General features: G+C 42.2%; 2 protein-coding genes across 4 annotated transcripts in view; one reads left to right on the top strand and one right to left on the bottom strand.

Moving 5' to 3' along the window:
- The window catches only part of LOC124125307 (glycerol kinase 3-like), a 38310-nt gene extending 29151 nt beyond the window's left edge, over positions 1-9159 (top strand). Inside the window, exons 13-17 of one of the 2 annotated variants that reach the window (XM_048382734.1) lie at positions 193-277; positions 3049-3169; positions 4566-4709; positions 5224-5301; positions 5960-9159. In XM_048382734.1, the coding sequence (XP_048238691.1) occupies positions 193-277; positions 3049-3169; positions 4566-4709; positions 5224-5301; positions 5960-6057 (526 nt within the window). In that variant the 3' untranslated portion in view covers positions 6058-9159. Of the gene's footprint in view, positions 1-192; positions 278-3048; positions 3170-4565; positions 4710-5223; positions 5302-5954 lie in introns of both variants that reach the window. The other variant, XM_048382735.1, reaches the window with a different exon arrangement.
- A 5087-nt stretch (positions 9160-14246) lies between these two features.
- Positions 14247-22811, bottom strand: LOC124125304. Of its 2 annotated transcripts, none has more exons than XM_046488587.2 (2): positions 22663-22811; positions 14247-15430 (listed from the first exon to the last, which is right to left on the bottom strand). In XM_046488587.2, the coding sequence occupies exon 2, from the start codon at positions 15392-15394 to the stop codon at positions 14423-14425; it is 972 nt and encodes a 323-aa protein (XP_046344543.2). In that variant the 5' UTR covers positions 15395-15430; positions 22663-22811; the 3' UTR covers positions 14247-14422. The 2 variants fall into 2 exon arrangements, with proteins under 2 accessions (XP_046344543.2, XP_048238768.1); XM_048382811.1 differs by having other exon boundaries at positions 22676-22792.
- Between the last annotated feature and the right edge of the window lie 395 nt (positions 22812-23206).

The raw sequence follows: 23206 nt of genomic DNA, 5'->3' as shown, positions 1-23206 counted from the left end.
ATGCGTGTTGTGTTTCTGGGTCATCTGTGATGTGTGTTGTGTTTCAGGGTCATCCGTGATGTCTGTTGTGTTTCAGGGTCATCTGTGATGTCTGTTGTGTTTCAGGGTCATCTGTGATGTGTGTTGTGTTTCAGGATCATCTGTGATGTGTGTTGTGTTTCAGGGTCATCTGTGATGTGTGTTGTGTTTCAGGGTCATCTGTGGGTTGAGTCAGTTCACCAGCAGAGAGCACATCTGTCGTGCTGCTCTAGAGGCTGTTTGCTTCCAGACAAGGGAGGTAAGTTGGTCCGACACCTCTGTGTGTGATAGAGAGGTGGTATATGAATCAAGCGTGTTTCAGACTAGGGTTTAAGTGTGCCTGACACCTGTGTGTGTAATAAAGGGAGGTAATACATAAGAATCAAGTATGTTACAGACAAGGGGGGTAAAATAAGTATGTTGAACACCTGTGAGTGTGATAAAGGGAGGTTATATAGGAATCAAGCATGTTACAGACAAGGGAGGTAAGTATGTTGAACACTTGTGTGTGTGATAAAGGGAGGTTATATATGAATCAAACATGTAACAGACTAGGGTTTAAGTGTGCCTGACACCTGTGTGTGTAATAAAGGGAGGTAATACATAAGAATCAAGCATGTTACAGACAAGGGAGGTAAGTATGTTGAACACCTGTGAGTGTGATAAAGGGAGGTTATATAAGAATCAAGCATGTTACAGACAAGGGAGGTAAGTATGTTGAACACCTGTGAGTGTGATAAAGGGAGGTTATATAAGAACCAAACATGTTACAGACAAGGGAGGTAAAATAAGTATGTTGAACACCTGTGAGTGTGATAAAGGGAGGTTATATAAGAATCAAACATGTTACAGACAAGGGGGGTAAAATAAGTATGTTGAAAACCTGTGAGTGTGATAAAGGGAGGTTATATAAGAATCAAACATGTTACAGACAAGGGAGGTAAAATAAGTATGTTGAACACCTGTGAGTGTGATAAAGGGAGGTAATATAAGAATCAAGCGTGTTACAGACAAGGGAGGTAAAATAAGTACGTTGAACACCTGTGAGTGTGATAAAGGGAGGTAATATAAGAATCAAGCATGTTACAGACAAGGGAGGTAAGTGTGTTGAACACCTGTGAGTGTGATAAAGGGAGGTAATACATAAGAATCAAGTATGTTACAGACAAGGGAGGTAAAATAAGTATGTTGAACACCTGTGAGTGTGATAAAGGGAGGTTATATAAGAATCAAACATGTTACAGACAAGGGGGGTAAGTATGTTGAACACTTGTGTGTGTGATAAAGGGAGGTTATATATGAATCAAACATGTAACAGACTAGGGTTTAAGTGTGCCTGACACCTGTGTGTGTAATAAAGGGAGGTAATACATAAGAATCAAGCATGTTACAGACAAGGGAGGTAAGTATGTTGAACACCTGTGAGTGTGATAAAGGGAGGTTATATAAGAATCAAGCATGTTACAGACAAGGGAGGTAAGTATGTTGAACACCTGTGAGTGTGATAAAGGGAGGTAATATAAGAATCAAGCATGTTACAGACAAGGGAGGTAAGTGTGTTGAACACCTGTGAGTGTGATAAAGGGAGGTAATACATAAGAATCAAGTATGTTACAGACAAGGGAGGTAAAATAAGTATGTTGAACACCTGTGAGTGTGATAAAGGGAGGTTATATAAGAATCAAACATGTTACAGACAAGGGGGGTAAAATAAGTATGTTGAACACCTGTGAGTGTGATAAAGGGAGGTAATATAAGAATCAAGCGTGTTACAGACAAGGGAGGTAAAATAAGTATGTTGAACACCTGTGAGTGTGATAAAGGGAGGTAATATAAGAATCAAGCGTGTTACAGACAAGGGAGGTAAAATAAGTATGTTGAAAACCTGTGAGTGTGATAAAGGGAGGTTATATAAGAATCAAACATGTTACAGACAAGGGAGGTAAAATAAGTATGTTGAAAACCTGTGAGTGTGATAAAGGGAGGTAATTTAAGAATCAAGCGTGTTCGTACAAGGGAGGTAAAATAAGTATGTTGAACACCTGTGAGTGTGATAAAGGGAGGTAATATAAGAATCAAGCATGTTACAGACAAGGGAGGTAAGTGTGTTGAACACCTGTGAGTGTGATAAAGGGAGGTAATACATAAGAATCAAATATGTTACAGACAAGGGAGGTAAAATAAGTATGTTGAACACCTGTGAGTGTGATAAAGGGAGGTTATATAAGAATCAAACATGTTACAGACAAGGGGGGTAAAATAAGTATGTTGAACACCTGTGAGTGTGATAAAGGGAGGTAATATAAGAATCAAGCGTGTTACAGACAAGGGAGGTAAAATAAGTATGTTGAAAACCTGTGAGTGTGATAAAGGGAGGTTATATAAGAATCAAACATGTTACAGACAAGGGAGGTAAAATAAGTATGTTGAAAACCTGTGAGTGTGATAAAGGGAGGTAATTTAAGAATCAAGTGTGTTACAGACAAGGGAGGTAAAATAAGTATGTTGAACACCTGTGAGTGTGATAAAGGGAGGTAATATAAGAATCAAGCATGTTACAGACAAGGGAGGTAAGTGTGTTGAACACCTGTGAGTGTGATAAAGGGAGGTAATACATAAGGATCAAGCATGTTTCAGACAAGGTAGGTAAGTGTTAAAAACGCGTGTGTGATCAATGGAGGTAAAATAAGAATCAAGCATGCTGCAGACAAGGGAGGTAAGTGTGTGTGACACCTGTGTGATACAGGGATATTATATAAGGATCATGTGGAGCGAGTGTGACAGACCAAGTTTTGTTGTCAGATCCTGTGTATGTGATACAGGGAGGTTATATAAGAATCATGTGGAGCGAGCGTGACAGACCATGTTTTGTTGTCAGATCCTGTGTGTGTGATACAGGGAGGTTATATAAGGATCAAGTGGAGGGAGCGCGACAGACCGAGTTTTGTTGTCAGATCCTGTGTATGTGATACAGGGAGGTTATATAAGGATCATGTGGAGCGAGCGTGACAGACCGAGTTTTGTTGTCAGATCCTGGAGGCAATGGACAAGGACAGTGGAATCCCCCTGTCGTCCCTCCAGGTGGACGGCGGCATGACCATCAGCAACATCTGCATGCAGCTGCAGGCCGACATCCTCGGCATGAAAGTTGGTAAGTTGGGAGATTTAGCTGTAACATTGAGCAGCGCATGCAATGATTGCTATTGGCCAGTGAATGTAAGTGAATGTAATAATGTATCTTAGTGAGTGAGTTAAGTCATATCGGTAATATTTCAGCCATATCGTGACTAATGCAATTTATACATCATAAAAAACAACAACATTAATTTAGACTATACAAAAAACCTGTCAGGACAGTAAAATTACTAGACTTATCACAGATGTCAATTATTAAAACTAGTATGTGACCATAAAAAGCTATTACTAAACAGAACAATACAATGTAAAAACGGGCTATAGATCGCCAGTAATTGAAGGTAGATCACCATACTAGGGGCCATGAGGACTTATAGTACCTTTGCTACCTACATGGGCCCCAGCAGGATTTACACCATCCCCTCAGTCGCTGGCGATTGTAAGTTTAGCCATTGATTAAAACTGACAAATATACTTAGATTTCAAACCGATGTAAGAATAAATGTACTTTGAATGATGTGGACTCACATATCCTCTCAGGGGGACAATAATTTTAGGCTACTTCAAACCCCTTTGAAGATATTGCCACGAACAATCTAAGTTACATATTATACATTATTATACACAATTCAAAATGTATCAAAAAGTTCAATTTCTTTTAAAAAGCCTATAATTAAATGAGAACTGATTCTATTAAAAAGATCCGTCAATGATGATGATTTGAAATATTTATCCCTTGTAATGGAAAAATAATAATGTATATTAAATGTTACATTGTCCAGTGAATGTAAGTGAATGTAATAATGTATATTAAATGTTACATTGTCCAGTGAATGTAAGTGAATGTAATAATGTATATTAAATGGTACATTGACCAGATGATTGATACTTTGCAAAATAAGTAGGGGATATTTTGTTTTGAGGTGAAACGAAAGGAAAATTTGACAATGTCTGGCAATGAAAGTAAGTGATTTATTTGTCAAGAACATTTCCGAAGAAATCAAGCTCCCAAACACGACATTAAGTCATAAAGCATGTGACCTCGGACCACACATGCAAAGGGCATTTCCTTTTGCCAGTACCAATCTGAAGATATGTCATAATGATTCCCACTATCCCCTACTATTTTTGCATTCTGTACTTATGAGTATTGAATGTTTCATTGACCAGCTCATGTAATGATTACTGGTGAATGTTACATTGACCAGCTAATGTAATGATTACTGGTGAATGTTACATTGACCAGCCAACGTACGTAATGATTACTGGTGAATGTTACATTGACCAGCCAACGTACGTAATGATTACTGGTGAATGTTACATTGACCAGCTAATGTAATGATTATGGGTTAATGTTACATTGACCAGCATGTGTAATACTCATGGGTGACTTATGCATGTGAATTTGACAGTACGACCATCGATGCCAGAGACCACGGCGCTAGGGGCAGCAATGGCTGCCGGTGCAGCAGAGGGGATTGAAATTTGGAGTCTCGACCCAAAGGACCTGACCACAATCACCACTGATGTGTTTGAACCCTCGGTGTCCAAGCAGGGTAAGCTGTCTGTCTTTGTGTCCATCTCAACTCTACTTGTCCTAGGTGGGAGTCTCTGAACTTCTCAGTAACTTCTGTTCCTGTCTGTTTCAAAGATGTTCAGACCACCTCCGTGGTCTAGTGGTAGAGCGTCTGCCCGGAGAGCGTAAGGTCCGGGGTTCGATCCCTGGCCGCATTATACCAAAAGACGTTAAAAGATGGTACTTGTTGTTACCCTGTCTGGCGCTCAGCATTAAGGGGCTAAAACAAGGACTGGTCGGCTCGGAGTCAGTATACTGTGTCTGAGTGGGGTATTCATGTTAAACTGCGGCATGGTATCTCAGTAGGCTAGCACTATAAATCGGCATCAGTCCTGACTAGTACAAGCAGCCACACAAACACACACACGTACATGCACGTTGCTATATAAGTGCAATAATCCTGGACGAGACGTTAAACCCCATTTCACCTCACCTCATAGATGTTCAATGTAAAAGATGTGACATATCAATGTGTTGAATGTGTGGTGTGGCAGATCGTGACAAGCGGTTCCTGCGCTGGAAGATTGCCGTGGAGAAGAGTATGCACTGGGCGACGGAGGAGCAGCAGACAGGTGAGTGTCAGTTTGGGATGTAACCATTCACCCAACATTTGATTCATTGTGATACTCTCAGATTACAGCCTGTGTGTCGATAGGAGACACAGTAAATACTAAAGGGATCGGGTGGTGTGGCTCGCTCACTTGGTTGATGTACCCATTTGCGTGGATCGATGCTCAGGATATCAATCACTGGATTCTCTGATCCAGATTTCATTATTTATAGCCCACCATTATATTGCTGGAATATTGCTAAATGGGGCGTTAAATAACAAACAAATAAACAAACAAACAAACAAAACATATATGGGTCTCTATCAAGCACAGCATGGACATCCTACATGCAGCTTTCCTGGTGACCTGGTCACATAGCTGGAATATTGCTGAGTGCAGCGTTAAACAGCATGAAAGTGAAACTGTGAATCCTGGTAGACTATATATTGTATGTTAATGTTCTAATGTTCCATGGGGCTGTGGGGTAGCCTTCTGGTTAAAGCTTTCACTCGTCAAGCTGAAGACCAGGCTTCAATTCCCCACATGGGTACAATGTGTGAATCCCATTTTTGGTGTCCCCTGCGTTGCTGGAATATTGCTAAAAGTGGCGTAAAACCATACTCACTGTAATGTCCTGCAACATGTCTGTCAATAACTTGTGTCTCTCTGTCAAGCATAGCGGGGAGATCCTACATGCAGCGTGCGATTCCTGGCGGACTTTACTTCTGGGGGTCGTTTGGGCTGCTGATCCTTGCTGAGATTGTTGGTAACAGATGACAACGTCCTTCTATATAGGCAGCATAACCAGTCATATACTCACTCTAGTGTCCACCTCATGGTCGCTGAAGGCAGCTGTTTGCACCCTGGTGGAGTGGCAGACAGTGTGGAACTTCATTCATCTTCCACAGTTCGACGATCATCAACAGCAGTAAACTGATGTCATGATGAAGTGTGAAGTAATCTGATATCCACAGTAGTTGTTTTTTGTGTGAATGTTGTCCTGATGTGCTGGACACAAGTGTCCCAGTTTGCCCGCCGTCAGGCAGTGTGAGAGAAATACAGACAGTAAACATCATGGTATCCCACCCCCCACCTCAGAGTCCAGCAGTATTGCACACAGTTTACCTCATGGTAAACCCCTCCTTTCTCCCATCTTCCCACAGTCCAGCAGTATTACAGACAGTAAATTCCATGGTTACCCCATCCCCAATCTCCCATCTCCACACAGTCCGGCAGTATCACAGACACCGTAACCTTCATGGTAACCCCCTCCCCAGTCTGCCATCTCCCCACAGTCCGGCAGTATCACAGACACCGTAACCCTCATGGTAACCCCCTCCCGAATCTCCCATCTCCCCACAGTCCGGCAGTAATACAGACACTGTAACCCTCATGGTAACCTTGTCCCCAATCTCCCCACAATCCAGCAGTATCACAGACACTGTAACCGTCATGGTAAACCCCTCCCCAATCTGCCATCTCCCCACAGTCCGGCAGTATCACAGACACCGTAACCCTCATGGTAACCCCCTCCCCAATCTCCCATCTCCCCACAGTCCAGCAGTAAAACAGACACTGTAACCCTCATGGTAACCTTGTCCCCAATCTCCCCACAATCCAGCAGTATCACAGACACTGTAACCGTCATGGTAAACCCCTCCCCAATCTGCCATCTCCCCACAGTCCGGCAGTATCACAGACACTGTAACCCTCATGGTAACCCCCTCCCCAATCTCCCATCTCCCCACAGTCCAGCAGTAATACAGACACTGTAACCCTCATGGTAACCTTGTCCCCAATCTCCCCACAATCCAGCAGTATCACAGACACTGTAACCGTCATGGTAAACCCCTCCCCAATCTGCCATCTCCCCACAGTCCGGCAGTATCACAGACACCGTAACCCTCATGGTAACCCCCTCCCCAATCTCCCATCTCCCCACAGTCCAGCAGTAATACAGACACTGTAACCCTCATGGCAACCTTGTCCCCAATCTCCCCACAATCCAGCAGTATCACAGACACCGTAACCCTCATGGTAACCCCCTCCCCAATCTCCCATCTCCCCACAGTCCAGCAGTAATACAGACACTGTAACCCTCATGGTAACCTTGTCCCCAATCCCCCCACAATCCAGCAGTATCACAGACACTGTAACCGTCATGGTAAACCCCTCCCCAATCTGCCATCTCCCCACAGTCCGGCAGTATCACAGACACCATAACCTTCATGGTAACCCCCTCCCCAATCTCCCATCTCCCCACAGTCCAGCAGTAATACAGACACTGTAACCCTCATGGTAACCTTGTCCCCAATCTCCCCCTAATCCAGCAGTATCACAGACACTGTAACCGTCATGGTAAACCCCTCCCCAATCTGCCATCTCCCCACAGTCCGGCAGTATCACAGACACTGTAACCGTCATGGTAAACCCCTCCCCAATCTGCCATCTCCCCACAGTCCGGCAGTATCACAGACACCATAACCTTCATGGTAACCCCCTCCCGAATCTCCCATCTCCCCACAGTCCGGCAGTATCACAGACACCGTTAGTCTTCCATGATATCCCTCCAGGGCCCTGTTCAACAAAGTGATCTAAGCGCTAAGATGATCATAACTCCCATACTTTAACATAGACTTACAACAATCATAGCCCTACGATTGCTTTGTGGAACAGGGCCCAGGGCTGCTTCACTGAGTCAAATTACAGTTGTAGGAATAGCATGATATTGCACAGCTACTCAAGGCTACTCAAGGTTTTAATGTGCAGCCTTAGCCAAAGCAGCCTATCAGACACCACAACACCCTGTTCACATGTCCTGAGATGTGGTGTTGTCAGCAACTGTCAGCAACCTGTCAGCAAATCACATTCCTGCCCTTGAAACACAAGGCACATCAGGTGACTCAACTGAGAGGTTGTGTGCTGTACCCTCACTATAGGCCTACAACTTATACCCACTTGTTATACCTTGTTTTGTTAGCTTTTGCATATTTTTGTCAGTTATGTATACCTCACATGTGAAAAGGATTGTCTGCATAAACACATTTACCCCATGTGTGTCATGTACTCAGTGGAAGGATGATTGTGAAGACCTCCTACTTGTAAAGACAGATGGTGTTTTCACAAATATAACATACTCAGTTGTATATGGGTTGTAACATCAAGAAAGGTGGTCACTTACTGTACCCATCAGTGTATCAACATTGATTTAAGTTCATGGAACAATGTTTGTATACACTGTACTTGGTTCCACTATTTCTTGTGCAGAGTTGTGTCCCTTTGTCATCCCAGGATCTGCTGATTGTGGCATCGAATAGCAGATGCCACTCATTATGGTCCTTGATTTGTCGGATCATTTCTATTCTCTGTCGTAAAGAGATGAAGATTTCTATGTATGAAGACCATCTCTTGTAATATATTCAAAGATCATGAATATATTTTATGATAGAATTATTTATTCTGTAACAAACTGTACTTAAGCAGGGTCTATACTTAAACCTTGGTACCTTCATTGATGGTACTTAACTGCTTGGAGACCTTTTCCAATATGAACTTGATACAGATGTCAAGAAAGTTTTGAAAGCAGTAAACAGTACATTTGTCGGGTAAATATATCAGTGTTCTGTGTAGACCAACGAAGCCAGGTTTATGTCTCCTCAACTGACACGTAGACACTGCCATTGATCTGCACCGGGTGTGTCTGTCAGTTTTGTTCCAAGAATTATTCCATCTCACATTCTCCAGACAATTGAGTGACCTTGGTGTTCAATAACTGGATACACTTCAACATCATGTGACCTTCATGCATATATGTGTAAAGTCCATGTATTTCAGCGTTATAAAAAGAACATCTGCAATAATAACATGTTTTCTATTGAACTTTGTACTGTTGTGTTTTATGGTTGGTCATTTCTGAATGAAGGATGTCCTCAACATTTCCCACTTTATAATAATCATTAGTTATAGATTTATATGGCACATCTTATCCAGATAGTCCTTGCTCAAAGAAGAAGAATCTCCATGAAGAGAATCCAGGTAGAGCATATGTGTCCAGCAACCCATTCTTACCGTTAAAGGAGACTATGTTTGTCCAAAAAGGCGACTGACAGGATCGGGTGGTCAGCCTGCCAGAACTGGTGGTTGCATGTAATCGTAGATCGATGCTCATGTTGTCAATCCCTGGATTGTCTGGTCCTGACCTGATTATGGTTGGGATATTGGTGAGTGTGGCGTTAAACATAAAACAAACAAGCCCCCCCCCCCCCCCCTCAAATGCCCATGCTCTAGTCTTCTGCCCCTTTTAAAAAGTATGATCTTAGGGTTGGCTGGAAGCTACTCACATCAACTGGTAGTTCATTCCATGCCAGCACTGCTAAAGTTTGACATGCACACCACAATACCAGGTTAGTGAAGCATTGTAAGTTTTTTAGTGTACACTGGATCCAGACCATGGAGTGGTTAGTGGACAAATACCAGCAGTTTGAACATGATTAACTGTCTGACAATTAGGCAATTCAGATTGTTGGGGACTGATGTCATGTGGTTGCACATTTAACATCTAGTGATGAGACCCTGCATCTGATGCTTGCCGGGGGGGTAAATGTGCTGAATGACATGATAGCTGCTGGAATAGTCTCGTCTTGACATATGACTTGTTTGATATTCCGCATCTGATTGTGTGGACTTTGTAGATGTTATTCACATGATTTGTTAAACTGAATGTTGAATCAGTGATTGGCCTAGATTTCTTCTGTGACAGGTTGGTTGAACAGTATTGTCCACGACCTGTATATTGGGAAGTTGAAGCTGTATTTTTTAAAACTGATAATCAGTTTTGTCATCTTTTGGTTTGAGGAAGTTGTCATCATCCTACTTTTGCAGTCAGTATTGCAGGCCATAGAGTTATGAGCATGTATTTGTGTGACACACTATACATCTGCAGGTTCCACCTTATAAGTGCAGCATAGCTTACTGTTGTGAAGTCATTCCAAATTAAAACACAAATGTTAACCCAGAAGTTGATATGTACAGTGCTACATTGTGAAGTGGGTAAATCACCACACAAGATCAATGCATAATCTATAAAATCCACCATCATATTCGGTACTTCTAAATCACTTTACAGTACACTCAATTTTTTAAATCTGTGGAAGTGGTTTCCATCAAGCTCCAGAAATAGACACTGTTTTTACCAGAAATTCTTGGGTATACGAACTTCATTGTGTGCATCAATTTTGGAAAGTTTCGTGGATGTCAGTTCAGTGATTTTCGTGTATCTCGTCTTATTCTTGAAGGACTCTGACCTGCTGGTTCGGCTATGGGTCGTGTTGAACCAAATGTCGACCCCACATGCGTCAGACTGTCAGTCAGCTTGGCAGAAATGGTAATTCGCTTCAAGAGAACATTTTTGAATTAGCTATCAATTTCATAGACAGATTGACTTCGACTCTTCCCCCACCGGCAGTCGCCAAAACTCCAAAAATGTTGGGAAAAAAAACGTTTGGAAGTCCCGGCAAGGCAGAGAAAACTTACTAATTGGGCAAGCCCTCTAGGATATGCGATGATGACCAGCTTGCTCCAAACGCAGAATGTGCACGGAATGGAAGGACAGTCTGCATAAACACATTTACCCCATGTGAAGTAAACAAACATGGGATACTGGATACGAAGATAGTCCAGTGGATATATAACCTCGGGTGAAGAAGATCCCTTTGATTTGTAACTGACAAAATGTAACAAGATAATAAACGACAATCAATCGCAAGACGAAGATGATATCTCTGTCATTCACCAAATGGTCGGTGAATTTAGGTATTTTGAGGAAAATGAAGAAACTGCTGGTAATGTGCGTGATGATCTTGCCAAAACAATGAGGGGCAAACAACCTAGCATGTTTAAGTTGAAGGCTGTTGAGGAGCACTATAAGAGGTCTAAAAACTGAGGTTTAACATAACTCTTGTAAATGAAGAAATCTGGAACCAAGTCCCACACACGTACGGGAGATCTCAAGGAACAGCAATTACATGGTCTGCTGATGAAGGCTGTGATTCCACTTGCTCAGATCACTGATTTGCTGATGTCAGTAGACCCGTGAAGATCCAGGTTAGAATAGGTCTTCAGCAACCCATACTGGCCGTGAAAAGCAACTGCTGGTCGTAAAAGGCGACTAAAGGGATCGGGTTGTCAGGTTGTTGACCTGGTTGATACAGGTCATCGATCCCAATTGCTTGGATCGATGCTCATGATGTCAATCACTGGTTTTTCTAGTCCAGACTCGATTATTTTACAGACCGCCTCCATATAGCTTGAATATAGCTGAGTGCGGCATAAAACAAAACAAAACAAAAAAAAAGCTGATGTCAGTGTTTTTTTAAAAGAAGGAACTGGACACAGATTATCAGGTTATAAGCTGGGGCCAAAACAGACATCAACACAAAGCAACGAGAGTGTTTCAAACAAGATCAAAGTGGGTAAAATGTATGTCTGCTTGCGCCCAACACTGCGACACAAGTACTTGACATGAGCTGAAACTTGTATTGCATCATGCCCTTTGTGTATTCTAAATCTTCTCATTAGCATGTTCTAAGCTACTTCCGGGTCAAATTCCGAATCAATTATACACCAGTAATCATGTTTTTATTGAATGTGGTCAAGTCCATCAAGATGTAACTTGTGATGCTTACAAGGTGAACCACCAGGTCCTGGTGTCGATAGGAGGAAGGCCCTGTGCAGCAATAACAGGTTTTGATTTTTCAGCATTCCTATTTTGTTTTCGAAATACAGCTGTTGGTCAGTAGGTAAGGTCTTGGTGTATTATGTTTTCACATCTGAGACAAAATAGTCTGAAGCCCCTGAATTACTGTGATAGTAGAATCTGGGATATGCCCCAACATTTTAGACCACAACAGTACATTGTGTACAGTATTTAATGTGTTATCGATACTGTTAAAGTTCACCATTGTGAATGCAGCATTCTGATCAAAGTTACTATCCAACAATGCAAACGATATTACAGTGTAAAAGTTTGTGGCATGGATTTCCTTTCGTCCACCAAAAAGAATGACGAACATTTTCTGAACTGACAATTTAGAATTATTCAATCACAGCATTTGTTTTGTGTCCTTTTACAACTATGGCACCAGAGACGTTCATCAGGGATAAATCTGGTATTAGAACCAGTTGAATTGTTCTCCCTGCATCAGTTTTCCATTTCTGGAGCAGAACTCCTAAACCATTAAATAATTCTTGTTGAAACTTTCTATACAGATCAGTCTCGTGGTGAACTGGTTCCTTTTTTTTGATGATTTGGGATATTTAAAAAAAATAAATTTTGTTTTCATGAAGACAAGTGGACATGTACTGAAAATGAGGCTAGTGCTCGTTTCTGGAACGGAACTCCCAAAACGTTAAAAATTCTTTGATGAAACTTGGGTCACAGATCAGTCTTGTGGTGAACTGCTGCCTTTTGATGATTTGGAATGTTGGTTTTTATTTATAATTATTTTTCAACACAAGTTGGACTTTACTGAAAATGTGGGTAGTGCTCGTTTTTGAGCAGAACTCACAAACCATTGACTATTTCTTGATAAAACTTGCTATACTGATCAGCCTTGTGGTGAACTGGTGCCTTTTGATCATTTCGGGTATGGAAAAATACTGAACAGCCTTATTGTTTTCCTAAGTTAACTGAAGGTATCCAATGGCAATGAACCAAAAGTGGGGTAAAAGTAGCCAAACTCCATTTCTGAATTGCACCTGACCAGGGGCATCTGATAACTCTGATTTCGTCCTCACACAAGATCCACAAGGTGCGCTTTTCTGAACTTCAGTAAAAAATAGAAATGCCCTCTTGAAATACCTATACTAATTGACCCATGGTGAACAAATCCTTTTACCGAGACCTGCGAGAGTCAATCACCGTAACCCCCTGTGAAGATCCAGGGGAGAATAGGTCTTCAGCAACCCATGCAACCAACTTTTGTGCAACGTAATTGTTCAAACACATTTTCAATAAAGCAACTAATATATTGGAATTTAAAGAGTTATTTCACATACCACGACTAAAACAGGACTACCAAAGGACATAGACGAAAGACCAATTAAAAAATCATTTTATTTTGAAACTCTTCTAAAATCGCAACTTAAAATGATTTAATAAAAGAGCCATGCTACAATGAATATAATCTTCATGATGGGGAGTTACCCAGTAACGAGCACTGAGGCTGATTCTGGCGTGGGTGAAAATGATGCAGCTTTATCAAGCAAGTACTCTCCAACGTCCTGATAAAATCTAAGTCAACGCAAACCGTTCTCTATTGTTCATCCTGAAACTCAAAGCTGGAATATTACTGACAGTGACATTGAATAGCACTCGCTCACACAAACGTCTCGAGCTGTTTTACAAGACAGGTCTGTGTTTCCTGAGTATTTTACTCAACGTACAGACGGTGTTCAAAATATTTAATCGCCCTTAATATGCATTCTATATTGTGAATGAAAATATGGGGTTGCATGTGCTGTGAATGGCTGAGCCTTTAGAGAAAGAACTGATTCAACCTACTACATCTCAACAGAAACACGCACATATGAAGTCGGTCGACACTCGTCAACCAAAATGTCTAATGTCAACCTTGAAGATCAGGATTTGAATTGGTCTTAAATGCTCATGATGTCAATCACTGGATTCTCCGGGGCCAGACTTTATTATTTACAGACTACCGTCGTATAGCTGGATCATTGCTGAGTGTTGTGTTTAACAACAAACAAACGTCAACTGAAATGGCCAACAATGCACTGGTTAAATGGTTTCTAAGATGGTTGGTTGGTTGGTTTGCTGTTTCACGCCGCATTCAGCAAGATTCCAGCTATATGACGGCGGTCTGTAAATAATCGAGGCTGGACCAGACAATCAAGTGATAAATATCATGAGCATCGATCCACGCAATTGGGATCGATGACATGCATCAACCAAGTCAGTGAGCCTGACCACCAAATCCCGTTAGTCTCCTTTTACGACAAGCGTAGTCACCTTTTACGGCAAGCATGGGTTGCTGAAGACCTATTCTACCCCGGAATCTTCATGGGTCTTTTAAGATGAAAATGATGCTTGTTCACTCCTGAATCTGAGAATGTCTAACTGCTTTTATTTCTTCCATAGGACGTCAAATGGCCAGCTTTGGTACTGATTCGGGTCTAATTTCCTGCCGCCGATACGTGGTTCATATGCAGAATACTTCAGTCCAGATAACAAATCAACCAGGTTCTTACCATTAATGTCGGATTTCATGAGTACCCATTCCATTAAAATTCCAGGAACTTCTATCTCTTTGAAAAATCTGTCTGTACCGTTGAGAACATAATATTCATACTCTTGTATGTCCACTTTAAGAAATGCTTTCTTGAAAGGCAGGTAGGGCAACGTATCATCTAGGGTTATAGTATAGGAGTCAGTGGACTCGTCACAGGGGGATTGAGAAGAAGACCCGTTGGGTGCTACAACACTTGTCCCTCCAACGTTGCCATCTTCGCGCTTGAAACTCACGAGGGAATGGTTAGCCCCAAGTGGATTGAATAGGATTGTCATCCTGTCTGTGAAGCCTCCTTTCTGGATGGACTTACACAGCCTCTGGACATTCTCTATGAGCGGATCCACAGACACCACCTTCCTCCCAAACTTGGCCACAGACAGGGAGAAGGCACCGACATGAGATCCTAGATCCAGGAAGCCAAGTTCAGGGTCCTTCTTTAATTCTGACAGAACGAGGTGGATGTTGCCAGGTTCCCACGCTCCCTTCAGTTTTATGTCTTTCGAAACCCAGTGATCAACCATTATGTCGTGTATATGGATCGGTGTCTCCCCTGATTGTGACTTCAGAGGAACACAATCAAAATTAACTGACCATGTGCAGAAATCATGAAGTTGTTCTATTTTCCTTCCATTGAATCTATACACCAAGGTTTTACCAGTACTGGGGGTGGTCTTGGAAGAGGATGACCGGCTAGTATCAGCTGTCCTGTATAAGAAGTGAGGAAGGACCACATGTTCAAAGAACAGCATTAAGAAGGCACCGGCGACCACGAGAAGCAACGGAGACCATCTACGGAATGATACCATGGTGGTCAGGGGATCACAGGAGGCAACAGATGAATTCTGAAATAAAAATAGATTTCGGTTACATAGCAGAATGTTAGTTATTGTGGTTTGGACTGGATAGGACTTACAAGAATATTTTGGATTAGTTTTTTTCCCATGTGTAGATGTTAAAACCAGTAGATAGTAGTTTTATTGGGGCATTCAGGAGTGATAACGAGATAGTACATCCCATGGCCTAGTTGTATTTGGGCGTCTTTAAATTAAAGATTTATATACTCACACGCAAAAGAAACGCAAGTCAAGTATGCAGTATACATGTTATTTATTTTCAACTGTAAAGACAAGAAATACTAATAGGGCAAGATTGACAAAGATTTGACTGAAGATAGTTTAATGGATTAAAAGGCAGATGACATAATTGTTTTTTTCAAATGTTAAGGGCTTACACAGTTTCGGGTCCATACCCAAAATGTCAGTCAATACCTGGTGTGACCAACATTAGCATTGATCACATATCTCCTGTACATTGAGTGGATCAGACGATTTGTGAAGGCCCTAGGGATCCTCCTGCACACATCCAGAGCAGCTGTGCGTAATTCATCGGCAGTTGTAGGGACTGGGCGCACATTGTGCAGACGCCTTTGAACCTCATCCCACAAGTGTTCGATGGGGTTCAGATTAGGGCTGAGGGCTGGCCACGGTAGAATACGGATGTTGTGTTGTTGCAGAAAGGCCATGGTAGCTCTTGCAACATGGGGACGAGTGTTGTCCTGTTGGAAAATGTGTTGTTGATGTTGTGCAAAAAATGTAAAAACGTGGGGTCTGATCACTTGGTCGATATACCGCTGAGCAGTGACGCCGTGTCCCCGACCTTGACCAACATTCAGAAAGCACATGGGTCCAAGTCTCGCATTAAGTCCAATCCCTGCCCATATCATGACGCTAGGTCCACCCCATGGATCCCTTTCCACAATGTTTCTGTCAGCGAAACGATCACCTCGACGCCGCCAAATTCTGACTCTTCCGTCTGCATGGGAGACACAAAAGCGACTTTCATCAGAGAAAATGACACGCCTCCACTCACGATGACGCCAATTGTGATGACCCTGTGCCCACTGAAGTCGTGCTTGTCGATGCCGTGGTTGGAGAACAGGACGACAAGCTGGTCGGCGACATCTGAGGTTGTCGGATCACAGTGTTCCTTGAGGGAAATTCAGTTTAACTTTAATGAGGAAAGTATAGATTGTCTCAATAAAATTCTGGGAGATATCCAATCTTCACGTCTGGAGAAAGCAGAAGTTTCTGTAACGTTAATTGGAGCACGACAGGATCAACAGAAGGAACAAGCTTATCAAAATAGCAGATACATCTGAAGGTGAGTGAGAAACGGTTAAGAACTGTTTCACATGAGCTGACGGATGATTCCGATGACGACAAACGTATCAACAGAGCTGAAAGCAAAGCTGTCCGAAAACTCAAACAGAAACGTGCCAGGCAAGCGCCGTACTCTACAAATAGGTCAAGACGATCGGCGACTGTCACCCATCCCGTGCACGTTGCTGTTCAGCCTGGTTCTACTTTACATCATATGCAACCAATCACCAACCAGCTTTTTCGTGGAAAAGGGCAAAGATCAGGGGCCTGTTTCGCATGCGGCGAATTCTCTCACTTTGTGAAAGACTGCCCTTACTTCGGAACAGGTCAAGGGGCGACAGCCGGCGGACAGGTTGCCTCAAGTCAGCAACGCCAGTAGTTCTGGTCAAGATTTGTCAGTTAAGTATTTCAATGATAACTTTGTCATCAATGATAGCAAGCTCACAGATAGTTTTTTTGAGTATGAACAAGGTACAACTGAATTCTTAGTCAGGGGCCGTCTCAAAAGTAAAAAACAGTATTGGCGTCAGATAGGTGCATCTCAGTGTGTTAATGATTGGATTGCTAATCGATATATAATTCCGTTCATTACGCCGCCGCCTAATTTTCATAATAACAATTCCGCTATTAAACACTGAGATTGTGTCTCGCAGGCTATTGGTGAGCATCTGATGTACCAATGTGTTGCTCCTCCTTGTATTGTTAGTCCTTTGTCTGTTTCAGTACAGTCGTCAGGACAAAACACGTTTAATCCTTGATCTTAGCAGAGTGAATAAATATATCTTCAATCCGTGAAGATTCCGGGGTAGAAAAGGTCTTCAGTAACCCATGCTTGCCGTAAAAAGTGACTATGCTTGTCGTAAAAGGCGACTAACGGGATCGGGTGGTCAGGCTCGCTGACTTGGTGGATGCATGTCATCGATCCCAATTGCGTGGATCGATGCTCATGATATTAATCACCGGATTGTCTGGTCCAGACTCGATTATTTACAGACCGCCGTCATATAGCTGGAATATTGCTGAGTGCGGCGTTAAACAACAAACCAACCAACCAACCAACCAAATATATCTTCAAGCAGAGTATTAAACATGAAGATTGGTAGACCACATTAGCATATATTAATATGAAAGATTGGTTGATAAAATTTGATATCCATCATATCAATCAGCATACCATCATATAGACATCATTACATCTCAAACTGATTGTTATGGTTTTGCTTGGCTTAACGAAGCAGGTAGAATATGCTGCTACAAGTTCTTGGTTTTGCCTTTCGGTTTGACGTATGCTCCATATGTTTTTACGAAAGTCATGAGACAGCTAGTCAAAAAGTGGAGGTTTGATGGCCATAAGATGAGTTACCTTCCTAGACGACGGCATTCTATCTGTATCTATGGATATTGGAGCGCAGACAGCAGGGTGTGATATAAAGAGTGATCTGCTTTGTTCAGGATTTGTTCCTAAAGTTGAGAAATAGCTTTCGCTACCGTCGCAATCTCTTGAATGGCTTGGTTTCGCTACTACTTCCATGATTATCACTGTACCTCTCAGGAAGGTTGACAAGGTCAAACAAGCTATTACTAAACTTTGGGGGCGGTCGGGTAGCCTAGTGGTTAAAGCATTCGCTCGTCACGCCGAAGACCCGGGTTCGATTCCCGACATGGGTACAATGTGTGAAGCCCATTTCTGGTGTCCCCCGCCGTGATATTGCTGGAATATTGCTAAAAGCGGCGTAAAACCATACTAACTCACTCACTAAACTTTGACAATACAAGACTAAACGTGTATCGGTTAGATCTGTAGTATCAATTGTTGGTCAATTAATTTCTATGAAATTAGTGATAGGACAAGTTGTACAACTTCTATATACAGATGCTAGCATCAAGCAGTTGACATTTTGGCGTCGCAATATACATAGGTATATTTCTAGAACGATTGTGCAGACAGCAGTGACAAAAAGATTGGTGTATTGGTGGATACAAGCCAATGTTTATGGTTTTCCAAAGCTTCGTTGCAACCCTAGGTCATCAGAGAGTCAAATGGTATACTGACAGTCAACATGTTGTATCTGTTATTGAGAAAGGTAGTATGAAGTTCCAATCACAATCGCTTGCTTTGCAGCTCTTTGATCTATGTTTACAGGACAGTGTTGAGCTCCATCTCCAGTGGATTGCTCGCTATGAGAACATGCAAGCTGACTATCTTAGCAAGCTAATTGATGGTTGGGGTATTTCCAAAAATAAGATTTCAGGAACTAGATGAGAAATGGGAACCCCATCAAGTTGATAGGCTCGCTTCATATCATAACACAAAAGTTGTCCAGTTTAACTCTCGTTTCAGTAATCCTGGATGGCAGGAAGTGGACTGTTTCACCGTCAACTGGAGAGGTACAATTAGTTGGGGTGTTCCCCCTATTTGTTTGCTACTGCGAGTAATCAAACACATGGAAGAGTGTCGTGCGGTTTGAACGTTGGTCGTCCCAGAGAGGCATTCAGCGGGCTTTTGGCCACTGTTATATGTGAATTCTGAGTGTGTTTTGCAAATCAAAGATCAAATATATTTCCCTAGGGCCAAAGTAGCTTATGTTGCAAGCAGAATCAAAGGCGGTTTGTTCGGTGAACACGATTTGCATTTTTATGTGTATTTTATGTTATATTTTGTTGTGTGTTTATATATCCTTCTGAATGCCCATAGTGATGAACTTGATAAACTCCCTTTGAATGGTTAAGCTGGACATCTGTATACCAGGGTTGTTGGTGCGGGCCAGGGCAGATTCTACTTATAAAAAAATAGCTGGATTTGCTGGTAGGAAAAGTGAGTGAGTGAGTTGGGTTTAACGCCGCTTTTAACAGTATTCCAGTTATATCTCGGCGTGTCAGCTTAATGTGGAACGAAAACCCGAAGTGATGCAGGTCTCGGACTTTTACCACATCGGTGAAACCCACGAGCACGGGTATGGTGCTGACAAACCTAGAAACATAATCGGGGCGAACCGTGATTCGAACCCAAAATCATAGGTTTCTGGCGTGCCAAAGGGACGCAACTCTGCACAACAAATCGAGGCGCCTTAGACGACTGGGCCACCCGTGCCCCCTGGTTGGAAAAGGTGGGAAAACGCAAATAATATGTGTGATCAGTTACCTGTCTTGCATTTCCATTGTGCTATTTGTTTGTTGTCTGTTGTGCAACAGAGTGAAACATTATCACAAGTGTTAACGGCATTTTGTAGTTTCAGGCATGCTCATTGTAACATTGGACTAGAGAGTCCCACTGAAAATAGCCTTGTCAAGAATGTTCTGGAAGGAGCTAGGCGCAAATTGTCTAAGCCAGTGGTTAAAAAGGAGCCAATCACAGTTGATATACTTGAACGTTTGTTTGATAAAAAAAATGATAAATGCATCTTTAATGGATTTTTAAGATCTGCAGAACTAATTCATATATCTCGATCTGATATTTTGTTTCATAAGTCACACATGGTCGTATTATTTACAAGCTGATTGTGATCAGTACATATTCAGGAATGCAAGCAAATGTCGTTCAGGCTATGTTCTTAGAACGGACAATGTTCCACTGTCTTATACCAGGTTAGGGAACAATTTATTGATGCTTTAACTCCCTTTGTTGACAATATCAAGAAGTATGGTCTGCATAGCTTACGCAGTGGTGATGTTACTACAGCTGCAAATATTTGTATACCAGATCGAATGTTTAAACGACATGGGCGTGGGAGAAGCGAAAACGCTGAAGATGGTTACGTCAAAGATAGTATTGATAACAGAATGAAAGTTTCATTTTCCTTAGGCCTGCAACTGTCTTTGTACATCTCGGCCGTGTGTCACACAGCGTATTCCAATGTTAATGGTGTTGTGTCTTAATTAAGTGAGTGAGTGAGTATGGTTTTACCCCGCTTTTAGCAATATTCCAGCAATATCACGGCGGAGGACACCAGAAATGGGCTTCACACATTGTAACCATGTCGGGAATCGAACCCGGGTCTTCGGCGTGACGAGCGAAGACTTTAACCACTCGGCTACCCGACCGCCCCGCCTTGATTAAGTATGTACACATGTAGGAGGCAAGGAGAAATAATATTTCCCTCGTTTAAAGAATGAATGAGATAGAAATAATTTTCTCCTAGCGGTATGTCGACAATCAAGGTGATTATGTGCCCCTTGGTGGCGTGATTAAGGGAGTATTTTAAGGGTGGTACAACTTTGAATTGCCATCTCTCGCTATCTGTGCATGCACGGCCTCACACTTGTTTCTTATAGGTTTTCTATGTACATCTATATAGTATAAGCAATATATTCTTTTCTCATTTTATGATTTATTGACTTCATGTGTCATGTGGAAATGAAATGCACATTTGGGGGTAATGTGTACTGTTGTAAGTGATGCTATTGCTTGGCTGGTGACTATTTACAGTACAGAGTTGCTTCATTGAGAAAGTGTGCATTGTTGGATGCAGTTTTATTGCTTGGCTGGCGAGTATTTACAATACAGAGTTGCTTCATTGAGAAAGTGTGCATTGTTGGATGCAGTTTTATTGCTTGGCTGGCGAGTCTTTACAATACAGCGCTGTTGCTTGGCCGGCGGGCCTTTATAATGCAGCGTTGTTTTATTGTGAAAGTGTGCATTGTTGGATACAGTCGCGTTTCTTGGCTGTCAAGCCTTTATAATACAGCGTTTTTTTATTAAGAAAGTGTGCATTGTTGGATGCAGTGATATTGCTTGGCCGGCGGGCCTTTATAATACAGCATTGTTTTATTGTGAAAGTGTGCATTGTTGGATGCAATTATATTGCTTGGCCGGCGGGCCTTTATAATACAGTGTTGCTTTATGCATGATGTGTTATTTGTAAATCTGTTAAAACTATCATTCTGCTGCAGAGCCCTTATATCACATATCTTCAAAATAAGACCATATATACTAAGCGGAAGAGCTTTGACAATACTGCATATACTATGCGAGTTGCACTGTATATAATAAATTATAACATTCTTTTGTAGCATGATGTTCATGAATTGTTAGTATTTCTGTTAGAACTTGCATATACATGTCATGAGTATACTGTATACCCTCCAGTATCTGTGCTGCATCCGTTGAGGGAACACGGTTCAAGGGTGTTCTTATAAAAGTTTTTATATGTGCTTCTACGTGTCGGGCTTCAGCAAAATATAAATATTTATAGCAGATTGCTTACCATGTATATACAAATGTGTATAAATGTATATCGTTGTCTTTGACTATATGCAAATCGGCCGTGTATCACACAGCGTATTCCAATGTTAATGGTGTTGTGTCTTGATTAAGTATGTAGGGGGCAAGGAGAACGTGGCTTAAATATCAGGCAGTTGCAGGCTTTGTCCCTGCACTGAGCTCATTGACTTCTGTAATTTGGGACGGTCGGGTAGCCGAGTGGTTAAAGCGTTCGCTCGTCACGCCGAAGACCCGGGTTCGATTCCCGACATGGGTACAATGTGTGAAGCCCATTTCTTGTATCCCCCGGCGTGATATTGCTGGAATATTGCTAAAAGCGGCGTAAAACCATACTCACTCACTCACTCACTTCTGTGAGTTATACATGGCCCCCTGTCATCAGCTGACTGCAATAGATACGTCACCACGACACCACATACCGGCCCATGGGAGTCACGGAGGAAGTTGGATTTTTACGGCACTTTTAACAGTATTCCAGTATACCACGGCGTATCAGCTTTATATGGGAAGCAACCCCAAAGTGATGCAGATTTCAGACGTTCGCCGCTTTGGTGAAACCCATTGGAACGGGATGGTGCCAACAAAACAAATGTGGACGACACGGGGTGACGGGGTACAAACCCATGACCTACTCACAATGAGTTCATGTTCAACATTCAGTTCTAATAAGGTTATTAATTATGTTTAAACTTGCCTTTTATATTCACACTAGCCTGCTGAAACTCATTTCACGTAGCTCCTGGAAAATGTCCGTATACAACCAATGTTCCCCCACGTGGTTAAAAACACCGAGGCCGGATGAACCACTCCCTATCAAAGTGATGACTTCGTGCACAGCCCTAGGTCATGTAATCTGGCATCTTGTCAGCGCTCATTCCACCTGTTACATGTTCATAACAGGAAGCGGTGTCAGTGTTGAAATGGGTTATCAGTAGCCGGTTATGTATTTCAAATTATGTCCCCGTTATAGAGACGGACCCGTAAAGATCCGGGTTAAAATAGGTCTTCAGCAACCCACGTTCGCGGTCAGAAGTGACTGAGCTTGTCGTAAGAGGCGAGTGGCGGGATTTGGTGGTTAGGCTCTCTGACTTGGTTGATGCATGCGATCGTATCCCAATTGGGTGCATCGATGCTCATGATATCAATCACTGGATTGTCTGGTCCAGACTCGATTATTTACAGACCGCCGTCATATAGCTGGAATATTGCTGAGTGCTGAGTGTGGCGTTAAACACAAA

Source organism: Haliotis rufescens, unplaced genomic scaffold (genome assembly GCF_023055435.1).
Source record: "Haliotis rufescens isolate VD_foot unplaced genomic scaffold, xgHalRufe1.0.p SCAF_41, whole genome shotgun sequence".
Lineage (NCBI taxonomy): Eukaryota > Metazoa > Mollusca > Gastropoda > Lepetellida > Haliotidae > Haliotis > Haliotis rufescens.
The sequence above is the reverse complement of the archived record's forward strand: the minus strand, read 5'-3'. Positions and strand labels throughout refer to the sequence as shown.